This window comes from Myxine glutinosa, chromosome 12 (assembly GCF_964187855.1).
Source record: "Myxine glutinosa chromosome 12, kmMyxGlut1.1, whole genome shotgun sequence".
Lineage (NCBI taxonomy): Eukaryota > Metazoa > Chordata > Myxini > Myxiniformes > Myxinidae > Myxine > Myxine glutinosa.
In genome coordinates this window covers 55,704,464-55,717,113 of record NC_136272.1, presented here as the reverse complement: position 1 = coordinate 55,717,113, position 12,650 = coordinate 55,704,464, and the positions used below count along the sequence as shown (strand labels likewise).

Sequence of the window (12,650 nt, the reverse complement as noted above, 5' to 3'; positions counted from 1 at the left end):
CACGCGGCCAAAGCTGCACAAAGGTGCCCTCAAGGCGACTGGGAAATCCAAAGGCGCCCTTTAGGCGACTGGGAAATCACACCCTCGGGTATGGACGTTTCACGGCTCACAGTCGGCGAACCTCAGATTTACCTTCAAAATCCGCGTTGCGCGCGCACACACACACACACACACACACACAAACACACACCCCCCACACCCCCCCCCCCCCCCACATAAATGTCTGAAAGCGGGGAAAACGCTGAAGGGAAGCAAAGAAACCTTGCTCGACGCGCAAAGCGCGCGAGTCAAAATGGCCGACGGCCCGTTCTCGAGGCGTAACGGCGCGACGATGATTCTCTTCGGAATCAATCGCAAAACCTGACACGCAGGTTAATCTGTCACAGCGATAACAACTCTGTCGCAATAATCCCTTTCCTGGGAAACCCAAAGTTCACTCGTGACTCTTGTTCGCCAATGTTAGCTCCAGACCGCAAAGCAACTATGCTTCTTGTCCGACTCCACTCGCTCCGCCTTCTTCTTTCCTCCTCCTCTTCTTCTTCGTCCGGTTCCGGTTTCATTTACAACATTAACTTTTTTACCTTTTTAAAATAATAATAATTTCTATTTCCCTCAAATGACAACAATAATAATACATGGAATCAAAAATATTTACAGTGGATGAAAACCACAACAACGGAAGTGACGAATCCGTAACACTTCCCCCCCCCTCAAGAAAGAAAGTTTGAACATTGTGAAAACTTTCTTTGCAGGCAAAAACTCTTTTAACAAACAAAAGTAAAACACACCCAAATCATCAATTCCTGTGAGCAACGATAATTAATTATTTAATAATAATTAATATTTCCCAAAAATAAAGCAACAAAACTTCCAAACAACCTACATAAATTTCCAAAGTTAGTTCACTCTGGACAAAGCATCGGCAATGACATTGTCCCTGCCCTTTACATGCTCAATTTCCAAGTTGAACTCCTGCAAAGCCAAACTACATCTCATCGACCTCTGGTTTTTATTTTCATTTTTTTGAATGAAGGTTAAGGGTTGTGATCAAAAATCCAAAGCAAAGCAAATCTATAGCACTTTTTAAAGGAGGCCGAGCTGAGAGCCAGGTTTCATGGTGGTTGGGTGGTGAGGCCTGGAAGTATTCACTGCATGGACGCATTTAGGAACGTGGAGTTCACGGGTTAATCCGTGTAGGAATCTTGGCTCGGCTGCTCCTGAGCACTCAGTGCTTCCAACTCTTCTCTTGATCATAAAAATCATAATCACAGTTGTAGAATCGGGTGCTGTAGTCACGTGAGTAGCGGTCCCCATCTCGGCTACCACCGTAATAGTCATCCCGTCGAGAGTTGCCAAAACTGCGCTGCTGCTGCTGGGAGCGTAATCACGACTGCGGCCGCCACCAAAACTACTAATCCCACGCCGGGAGCCATAGCCACCCCTGAAACTACCTCAACGTTTTCCTCCTCTGTAGCCCCCTTGACGCCCATGGCCTGCCTTCTCTACTGTTATGGTCCGACATTCCAAATCCTTGCCATTCAAAGCCTTTTCTGCATCTTTGGCGTCCTTTGTGTTTTCAAACGTGACAAAGCCAAACCCTCTCGACTTTTGCGTCTCCCTGTCTTTTATCAGCAGCACTTCCAAGAGTGGTCCATATTTGCCAAAGATAGAGTCCAGAACATCTTCACTTGTGTCAAAGTTCAGTCCACCTACAAAGAGCTTGCCAGCATTGCCTCCATCCATGACTTGTGTGTGCTGACACTTAGTTTTAGGGTACTCGACAAAACGTGCCTGTGCAAAGCGTGACGTCAGTACCTTCTCCTTCTCTTCAGAGCGCTTCTTACCCATAGCACGAGTCGCGGCACAGGATGGAAAGATACCCGGAATATTCCGCTCCAACCGTGCGGTGTTATTTTCCATACTAGGCTTTTCAACCAACATCGGATTACCAGAAACTTGACCACCAGCCAAATCATTCCCGATAACAAAAGAGATTCCCTCTACAGGAAGAGTGGCTTGTAAACCTACGGTGACCGGTCCTGACACCAAATCAGACTTCAAATGGATGACATGAAGTGGAGCTTCAACATATCCATCAACCCCCTGTAAAAGAACACTAACACCAGTTGCCGTCTTCTCTGACAATGGCAAAATGCGCTCAAGCATCAAAGATTGATGTGCTCCTGTGTCCCTCAATACCCTAACAGGTCTCTGGTTAGTCAAGTCTCCATCCAGTGACACAAACCCCTCTGAAATAAAAGGTTTGTAACCCTCTTGAACAAGGTCGTTCTGTGATGCCGTAAATTTGGCATGGGAACCTTCACAAGGCACTGTCCTCCAAGGACGATTTTTCGCATTTGCCAATGCATTCGGAGTTGCACTAGTCTGACTCCGCTCCTGATTTTTCCTTTTCAGGGCGTAACATTGGGACATCAAATGTCCAGGTTTATTGCAAAAAGCGCAAATAGGCCCGGAGGAAAAACCCGTGGTCTCCCTCGGGCCCCCCGGAAGATAAGTCTGTCTTGGAACTGTAGTCTTCTGATCCCTAAAAGTCGCGGTATCAGATTTGACCCCATAGTCATCTCTAGGCCGCCTCCATGAATATTTGTTCTCCACACCTGATTTACCATAACTCCCCTGGCTAACTCTAGGCGGGAAGTTAGGTTTGTGGAACCCCATCCTGTGTGTCAAGGCATAGTCATCTGCCATGGTTACTGCCTCATTCAACTCTGGTACTTTCTTTTCATCCAGATGTACTTTAATGTCCGCGTGGACACACTGTTTGAATTCCTCCACCAAGATCAATTGTCGCAACAGTTTGAAGTCTTTCCCAATCCCCTTCGAATCTCACCACCGATCAAACATGGTTTCCTTCATTCTGGCAAACTCCGCATGGGTCTCACTCTCCCTCTTCCTGGCATTCCTGAATTTTTGCCGGTAAGCTTCAGGGACCAATTCATAGGCTTTGAGAATGGTTTTCTTCACTATCTCATAATCTGCACATTGCTCAATCGGTAAAGCCGAATAGATATATTGAGCTTTACCCACCAGAACACTTTGCACTAACATAGTCCAGGACCCCATAGGCCATTTTAGCATTTAAGCCACTTTCTCAAAGTGTAAAAAAAACTTGGCTACCTCCTTTTCATTGAAGGGTGGAACCAGCCTCACATGCCTACCAACATCCCAAGTGTTCTGACTAGTTGTCAAACTAGCCGGCATGGATACGACTTCTCTCCGTTCTCCCATTAATTCCAGCTCCTTGAGTTTAAGTTCCTTCTGATACGCCATGTCACCTTCCTTTAACTCCCTTTCGGCTCTCCTTTCCTCTGCTCTTTCCTTTGCTCTTCTTTCTTCTTCAGCTCTCCTTTCCTCGGTTCTGCTCTCCTCGAGTTCTCGTTCTTGTTCTACTCTTCTTTCCTCGAGTTCCCTTTCAGCTCTCCTTTCCTCTGCTCTTCTCTCCTCGAGTTCCCTTTCAGCTCTCCTTTCCTCTGCTTTTAACCTTTCCTGGCTCTGCAGTTGCATCTCCATTTTCCGGAGCTCCACATTTTCTTTTTCCTCGGGTAACCAATCCAAGGCTACCTCTTTCCATGTTCCTTGTCCCCCCAGAGATTCAACCACCAATGTCTGCATCTCTGCTTTCTTCATATGAGCTCGGACCTCCAAGTTAAAATGTTTGGCCAATATCAAGAGTTCCGATCTTTTTAACGGTTGGAACTGTGCCTAACACCCTATTTACCACCGACCGGAAGGAACGTTATAACTTCTAAGGACTCGGGTCGGCCAGATAAAAAGACAAGGGGATTAACCCCCCCCCTTGATAAGGGGAGCGCCGACGTCCGAGATCCCTAACAATACTAATAAATTACAAATAAATAATATCACCAATATTACAAATACATTTGTGCAAAAGAAATGTTTGTATTATGATTGGTGGAAATCATGACAACACAGCAACTCAAATTCAGTCAGGTCATTATCCTCGGTTAAACAGGCCGTGCCTCTGCAGCAACGTGTGGTGGGGTGAGCATAACATGCCAATCCACACCAGTTATTTATATGACAGAATTCCCATGAAAACTGGGAATGAATTTCAGATAAATTACTTAAAATAAAATATCAGCTTAAATATCGTGTGGCCCTGAATGGTTTTTCTCTCATCTCCCCTTCCTTCCCCAAGGCAGTGTTCTGGGCCCTGTGCTTTTTCTGGTCTTCATCAATGATCTCTCCGACTCTCTGGAAAATCCTCTCTATCTCTTTGCTGATGACTCCACTCTCTGCCGCTCCATTCCTCATCCCTCAGATCGGCATTCTGCAGCCTCCTCACTCTCTGCAGACCCAGACAAAATCACAGACTGGTCAAACAAGTGGAACATGTCTTTCAATCCTGACAAATCTCACGCTCTCACTATGTCTCCGAAAAGACCGACTGGACAACCCTCCAATCTACTTTCTCAACAATCCTCTTCACGAAGTTCTGTCACTCAAGCTTTTGGGTCTCACTATCGGCCATGATCTTTCCTGGGAAAACCAAATTTCCAAGCTGGTCTCCAAAGCCAGTCGCCGACTGGGCATCCTCCATCATGCGAAGTCCGTCCTTGACACAATTGAACTCCTATCCACTTACAAGGCCTTAATCCGCAGCTTGAGGGAGGACACATCCTCTTCAATTCTACTCTTCCCTCCAAGTCATCAAGACAGCTGTTCACTACCATCTCAGAGCATCTCCAATCCAAAACCATGATCTTTTATACTCTCGTTAACCCCCTTCTTGCCACACAATTCCCTCCGAAGTTTCCAGTTTTTCCTCCTTAGATTATACGGTCTCCATGCATGCATGCTTTGCATCTTGTTAGATCACCTGGAACGAAGTTCAGGGGAGCTTATGTGATTGCACGTTGTCCGTCCGTCAGTCTGTCCGTAAACACTTGCAACCTCTTCTCCGAAACCGCTGATGGGATTGTGACCAAACTTGGCACAAATTATATTTGTTGTGTTGTGACTAAAGGTTGTTCATGGCATTTAAGTCTAGTAACAATGAGTGCCTATACCAAAATAGGTCTAGTAACAATGAGTGCCTGCCATTAACATGAAATGCTTCCATTGTTCATTTTTTTCCAAATTTGACCCTGTCTCTGTGGTTCTGGAGGGAGGCACGAACTGTTTAGCCGTGGTGTCCCGCTTTTTGAAGAATAAGTTGTTTTCGAGTATTATGTAATTATTTTTATCCGATCCCCTCACCCCCCCTCCCCCTTTCCCTAACTTTCAATTATAGTATTCTTGCTAACTTTTTAAATTTTCAATTTTTTTTGTTATTACATTTTTCAATTACGTATTTCATTTCTTTACATGTTTTTTTCATTTTCTCAATTATTGTTATTTTTTATTTATTTTCCAATTCACAATAATTTAATGTCCCCATTATGTATGTTTTTAATTATTGTTCCTGTTTGTTTTTAATTATGATACAGAATTCCAAGTTCCGTATTACCAATTGGATAATATTACGAGTTGGCTGTACTGGGAACCATGAGCAATCTCTGGTTTATCTTCAGGATTCCCTTATTCTGTTATCCTCAGATGTTCTCATTGTACAAACAATACCCAGAAGCCTTGCTGTTTCGGGCATTCTGCAAATTCAAGCAGCATGGCCTAGTCAACCGCAGGCGGCGCAATCACTTGGAAGGCATAAAGAAAGACCGTGCTTTACCCTTTGCTCCTATGAGTTACCAACTTTCACAGTCATACTTTAAGTAAGTCCTATGAAGTTTATTTCCTGAAAGTGCCAAGAACAATCTGCAAGTACAACATATCGGAAATGTTCATATCAGGTATTATATTTGTACTCTCACCAATACCAATACACTTGATTTCATTGTTTTGCTCCAGGTTCTTTATGTGGCGTTTCCCAGGCAGAACGTGCTCTGATGCATTTGCATTTATTGAACGGTTGTGCCATGTCGACAATGATCATCAGCCAGATGCCACTGTCTGCCTCCGTCTTGCTGATTTCACCGTTTCACCCAGGGAAAAGGATTTGTGGCAAAAGTGTGACACTGCAATTTTGGGATCTGTGGACCCTGAAGAATTGTCTATAAAACAGGACTTAAAGTCTGTTTGTGGCAATAAGAAACCAGGACTGGTGCAGTGCGATGATAGGCAGGATGCCATGAAAATGCAGCAGTTGGTACAGGCCAAGGATCAAAATGTGCATGATGATGAGTTGAACGTTCAGATGACGGTCACACAGAATTGGAAGAATGAAGTAGTTGGAGAGATGTTAAGAAGTGAAGATATTGGTGAAAGAAAGGCTGAGATAGAGGTACCTGAAACAGTAAGACATGTAAGTACAGGGGGGGATGCACAACGAGTGGAAACTGCAGTTGAATATGCAGAAGACGAAGTAACTGCAGGAGAGGTAAATGAAAATATATTGGTCAAAAAAGCAAAGAGAGATTCTGAGATTGGCAAGGCAGGAAAAGACCTTGACACAGAAATAACTGCTGCAGATGGAGGAGGAATAGAACGCAATAGAACGGAGCAAGACCCAACATTTTATTCCATAGATGCTCCCGGTGGATCGTGCATGGCTGTGCTTGAGCTGATGTCCATGGGATTGCTGCAGGTGGAGCTGAAAGTACCAGACGATATTGTCGTGGTTGACAGCATGATGGTTGATAACACTGTCTTGAAAAGGTGAGGCCCTTTAGGTGAGCTTGGTTTAACCCTCTGGGTTGTACTTGATTTTAACCGTAGGGTCGTCTTAAAGTCACTACGGAGATATTCTACCCAGTTAACCGTCAACAGTCTCTACTTGTTAACCCGCGCATGCGAAGCGAAAGTGGGGTTAAGCAATAGATTTATGTCTCTGTAGTTAAGGTGGCGATATCTTTCGGTCTTGAGTTTGGGCACCTGTCGTGCCGTTGCATAACATCAGTTTGTTTGACTCAGCCTGTCATCCTTCTGAGGTCAGCAAAATGAGCACCAGCTTACTGGAAGCAGAGGCACTGCATCGGCTTCACAGCCACGCTCCCAGCATGATGCAACCAGCTGACAGGCTGCATACAAAATAATAATACAGGAAAAGAAGCTTTGTTTTATGTTGTCATTACCAGAAAATAATACTTTTGATGTTCTTAATAACTTTTATTCATGAAAAGAAGCAGCACAAAAACAATGTACAAATATGTTAATTAAGGGTACAGTTTGGACAAATTTTAAAGCTGAAGTCGATAACCCCATTTTCCGCATTAGCACCTACATTTGTGGATTTGCGGTTCACGGGGGATTTTCAGATGTGTAACCCCCACGAACGACAAGGCCCTCGTGTTGCAAAAACCTTAACAGTATGTGGGGTATCATGTTCTATGAAATCTGTAGTAGTCTAGTTGTATTAATGCTTCCATTTCATCTTCTGTTCCTCATATTATATCTCCATTGCTCTCTGTATCATCATCTTCGATGAAACTGCTAAATACAATTGGTTGTGTCAGCATAAGATTTGCATTTTATCGGATATTTGCACACTTTCCATTTGTATTGCCCTTTTATTATGGCATGTTCCTTTATTTGTATGCCTTGCATTCTCTTGACCAGGTGTCAGGTTGTCTGTGATGCATTTGCGCATTTAGAATGGCGCTCGTTACAGATTCAGATACAGATAATTTTATTGCAATATGTAACATCCATGAATATCACCGAACGACATTGTAATTCTCTGAATACGAGTGCTCTCAATGAAAAAGAACATTTCACAAAAAAGAAAATCGGACATAAAAATCAAGATCCATGGTTTAAAAGTCGGACCACCAGGATAAAAGCTATTCCTGAAACGGTTGTGGATGTTTTAATACTGCGGTACTGACGGAGCCTGGTGTTGGTTTAGCGGTTAGGGTGCCGGCTTGGGATCCTAGGATCCTGGGTTCGAATCCCGATCGATCGCTGAATTAACGCCAGGGTGTTGACTCAGCCTGTCATCCTTCTGAGGTCGGCAAATTGAGTACCAGCTTGCTGGGATGAATGATCACGGTGTGTACCCCGATTTAGAATAGGTACACCGTATCCCTGTGCATCATAAGAGGCGACCAAGGGTTGGCGTCAGGAAGGGCATCCGGCCATAAAATCATTGCCTCAAACAGGGAACCATGAGTGTCATGGGGCCCGCAAGGCTAACCCCCGCTCTAGCGGGGAAAATGGCCTGAACACGATCATTCATTCATTGACGGACATAATGTAGTTATTTTGAACATGTTAAATCCAGGATGACTAGAATCTTTGACAATATTTATGGCTTTTGCAAAACATTTGGACATGTCGATAATGTCGAGTGCAGGTATGTCACCACCAATGATCCTCTGTGCAGCACGAACAACTCTTTCCAATAACTTGAGGTTGGTGTGAGGTGATCTTGCTGAACCAAAGAATAATCGATGCCGTTAAAATACTTTCAATAACCCTGCGGTAAAAGGTCAATAAATCACCACGCTGCATACCAAAGTTTTTCAGCTGTCTAAGGAAGTACAGGCGTGGCTGGGCCTTTTTAGTGATACTTCCAGTATTCAGAGTCCAGGACATATCAGGTGAAATGTGGATCCCCAGAAATTTAAAAGAACTCACAATTTCAACATCTTGACTGTCAATGCTTTTAGGAGCATGTGTAACACAGGGCTTCGTAAAATCCACGATAACTTCCTTAGTTTTACGAACATTCAGTAATGCTGATAGGAGCATGTGTAACACAAGATTTCCTAAAATCCATGATGACTTCCTTAGTTTTACTAACATTCAGTTCAGGATTGTTGGCTGAACACCACTCTCAGGACCTAACCTCATCTCTGTACGTCGATTCATTATCATTCATGGTCGGGCCAATTAAGGTCATGTCATCCGCCAATTTTACCCGGAAGTTGTGTTCTCGACTAGCAACACAGTCGTAAGTAAAAAGTGAATACAGCAGAAGACTTAAAGCACAGCCTTGAGGAGCCCTGTGTTCAAAACAAGTGATGAGGACGTACGGCTGCCAATTTTAACGACCTGTGGCCTGTCACTTAAGAAGTCTAAAATCCAGTTGCAAACAATAAAGAGCAGAGATTGCAGAACCTCGCCAGGACGTATTTTCTTTGTGGTTTGTAAGGCTTTTGTGTTAAAACAAATATGGCGGCCGAACCACGTGACCAATGACGTCATTGGGTTTTTTTTCTCCACCAATTTATCCATAAATGATGCTCAATAAATTTCATCTTGATCGGATGACGTTTTTTTACTTGTCTAATGACGACGTCATAATGGAGGCACCTATGACATCATCATTAACATATGTTATTCCACATGGAGAGCTCTTCAGAATGAGCCATGTCTCAATTTTTTCTATGCAGCGCTTTCGGAGATATAGAGGTGCAAATGCTTTCGGTTTTTCCAAGAAGGCGGCCATACCACGGTACCTATGACGTCATAATTATAATTAAAAAATTACACAGATGGAGTTACACATATGGTGAAAATTTCCTGTCAATCGGACCAACGGTTGCAGAGAAAATCATATTTATTCTGTGCGGACAAACAAACAAACAAGCAAATGAAAAATCACTCACAGAGTGACGCTTGGCAAAACAGAACAAAGTAGAACGGCACTCAGTAGGAGTAGAGCATCCTTTTGACCTCAAAAATAATTAGTGGTTGAATTCAGTGACCTGATATGCAAATAGTCTTCAAAGTTTAAGTTAAACGGTTTAAAATAGACAATTTTGGAAATCTGGCCGATGTTGACCTCAAAAATAGTTGGTGGTTGGTTTCAGTTAGCTGATATGAAAATCCTTTTCAAATTTAAAATCAATTGGATGGAAATTGAGGATTTTAGAAATTTGAAAAAAGTGGTTGACCTTTGGCCTATGTTGACCTTTTGACCTCAAAAATAGATAGGAATTTTTCGGACCACCAACTCTACCATTTGGTGAAGTTTCGTGAAGATTGGTTAAAAACTGTGACCTGTAGGCAAGTATATGTGAGCGGACACACACACACACACACACACACACACACACACACACACACACACACACACACACACACACACCAACACACACACCAACACACGATCAACAAACTTGCAAGGATTTTTTTTTTCTTTTCCTAGTAACAAATGGACTCAAATGCAATACCCTCTCCTCTGGCGAGGGTAATAATATAAATAAAATCCAGTCGTTTATAAACTTGAGGCTGCTTTCAACCTTTTATCTTTGAAAATTCTCCACTTTTCAGGTCTTATCTGTGGGGTTTGTTTTCTGAAAGAGATTCATGTTTGTTTGTTCAGGCAGCAGTCAGATTCTGATGAAGAGGATGAAGACGACGAAGAGGAAGAAGAGGAATATGAGGGTGAAAAGCCAAAACCACGCCACAGTTCCCGCTCTTGGCCAATTATCTCGGCACAACTATCTTCACGGGTCAACTACCTGCTCCTGCGTGGTTGCTACATGCCTGGAATTGGAAGTGTTAAAGGCACAAATCGCAGCGACAATGTCGTCGTCAATGCATGCCAAATCCGCTTTGGCTTAAGACATTCACGTGCACCCTATGGATTGGCACCCTCTACAGGTAGTGTGTGAAATGTTGCAGCATAATTTTCCTTCTTTCTTTAAACCTCTTGAAAAATCTTTCAAGATCAAATCTTGGACATTGCAGTTGTAAAGTTGAAATCTTGTTTGCTATCATGGAGCAAATGTGGATGTCACCGGAACTCCAAAATGGAAATATGGTGGAAATAGTGCCACCTTTGCTGGTAACCAGTATAATCTTCCTTGATCTTACTATAATTCACCAAATGTCTGTCCGTCTCTGTCTGTCTGTCTGTCCGTCTGTTCCCAGGTACCGCAAAAACCGTTGAACCGATCGCAACAAAATTTTGGGTGGGTGATCCTGGGACCCCCTGGAGTAAAATAGGCTATATTGTTTTTCCAATTTTTTCCAAACACGATGGAATAATATTTACCGATATGAACAGTGATGTGGCTTTTATTGAAATTCTACAAATACTGTTTAGATTTTGATGATTTGCGTGTGATATGATTTAACTGATGTTTATATAAATCATTTTATAATTAAAAAAACCCCTTCAATTTCTGATATTTTGCCTTTTCATTTGGGCCTCCCAATTGAAGCCCCTCCTGTAGGGTGGGTACCGTTGCTAGTCTTATGAGAAGACCCAGACTACCCAAAAGACCCTGATGACCAAAAAGACCCCGAAGACTGAAAAGACCCAATGGACCCAAAATACCCGAAGACCGAAAAGATCCCAAAGACTGAAAATATTCCAAGGACCCTTAACCCCGAAGATCCAAAATACTCCAAAGACCCTTAATGACCTCGAAGACCCAAGAGAACCAAAATATCCAGAAGACCCAAAATACCCCGAAGACCTAAAATACCCAGAAGACCTAAAAGACTGAAAAAAACCCAAAGATCTTAAAGACCCCAAAGACTGAAAATATTCCAAAGACACTTAACAACCCCAAATACCCAAGAGAACCAAAAGACCCTGAAGACCCCTAAATACACTGAAGACCCAAAATACTCCAAATACCTAAAAGACCCCAAAGACTGAAAATATTCCAATGACACTTAACAACACCAAAGACCAAAGAGAACCAAAAGACCCTTAAATACCCTGAAGACCCAAAATATTCCAAATACCCCAATTACCTAAAAGACCCCAAAAGCACTTAACAACCTCGCGGTCCCCCTGTGCTGTCTTTCCCTCGTGGTCCCCCTGTGCTGTCTTTCCCTCGTGGTCCCCCTGTGCTGTCTTTCCCTCGCGGTCCCCCTGTGCTGTCTTTCCCTCGTGGTCCCCCTGTGCGTGCTGTCTTTCCCTCGTGGTCTCCCTGTGCTGTCTTTCCCTCGCGGTCCCCCTGTGCTGTCTTTCCCTCGGGGTCCCCCTGTGCTGTCTTTCCCTCGGGGTCCCCCTGTGCTGTCTTTCCCTCACGGTCCCCCTGTGCTGTCTTTCCCTCGTGGTCCCCCTGTGCGTGCTGTCTTTCCCTCGTGGTCCCCCTGTGCGTGCTATCTTTCCCTCGTGGTCCCCCTGTGCTGTCTTTCCCTCGCGGTCCCCCTGTGCTGTCTTTCCCTCGCGGTCCCCCTGTGCTGTCTTTCCCTCATGGTCCCCCTGTGCTGTCTTTCCCTCGCGGTCCCCCTGTGCTGTCTTTCCCTCGCGGTCCCCCTGTGCTGTCTTTCCCTCGCGGTCCCCCTGTGCTGTCTTTCCCTCGCGGTCCCCCTGTGCTGTCTTTCCCTCGCGGTCTCCCTGTGCTGTCTTTCCCTCGCGGTCCCCCTGTGCTGTCTTTCCCTCGCGGTCCCCCTGTGCTGTCTTTCCCTCGCGGTCCCCCTGTGCTGTCTTTCCCTCGCGGTCCCCCTGTGCTGTCTTTCCCTCGCGGTCCCCCTGTGCTGTCTTTCCCTCGCGGTCCCCCTGTGCTGTCTTTCCCTCGCGGTCCCCCTGTGCTGTCTTTCCCTCGCGGTCCCCCTGTGCTGTCTTTCCCTCGCGGTTGTCAGCTCTTTCACGAGCCTCGATTCAGTATACAAAAAACAACAAAAAAAAACCCAGAGACCCTTAAATACCCTGAAGACCCAAAATACTCCAAATACCTAAAAAGCCCCAAAGACTGAAAATA

The 12,650-nt window shown here is 44.4% G+C and overlaps 1 protein-coding gene across 1 annotated transcript in view; it reads left to right on the top strand.

Moving 5' to 3' along the window:
- LOC137437231 (general transcription factor 3C polypeptide 1) overlaps window positions 1-12,650 on the top strand; it is a 405,949-nt gene that overhangs the window by 272,766 nt on the left and 120,533 nt on the right. Inside the window, exons 34-36 of the mRNA XM_078766829.1 lie at window positions 5,581-5,753; window positions 5,890-6,696; window positions 10,310-10,590. Of these exons, the coding sequence (XP_078622955.1) occupies window positions 5,581-5,753; window positions 5,890-6,696; window positions 10,310-10,590 (1,261 nt within the window). The remainder of the gene's footprint in view (window positions 1-5,580; window positions 5,754-5,889; window positions 6,697-10,309; window positions 10,591-12,650) is intronic.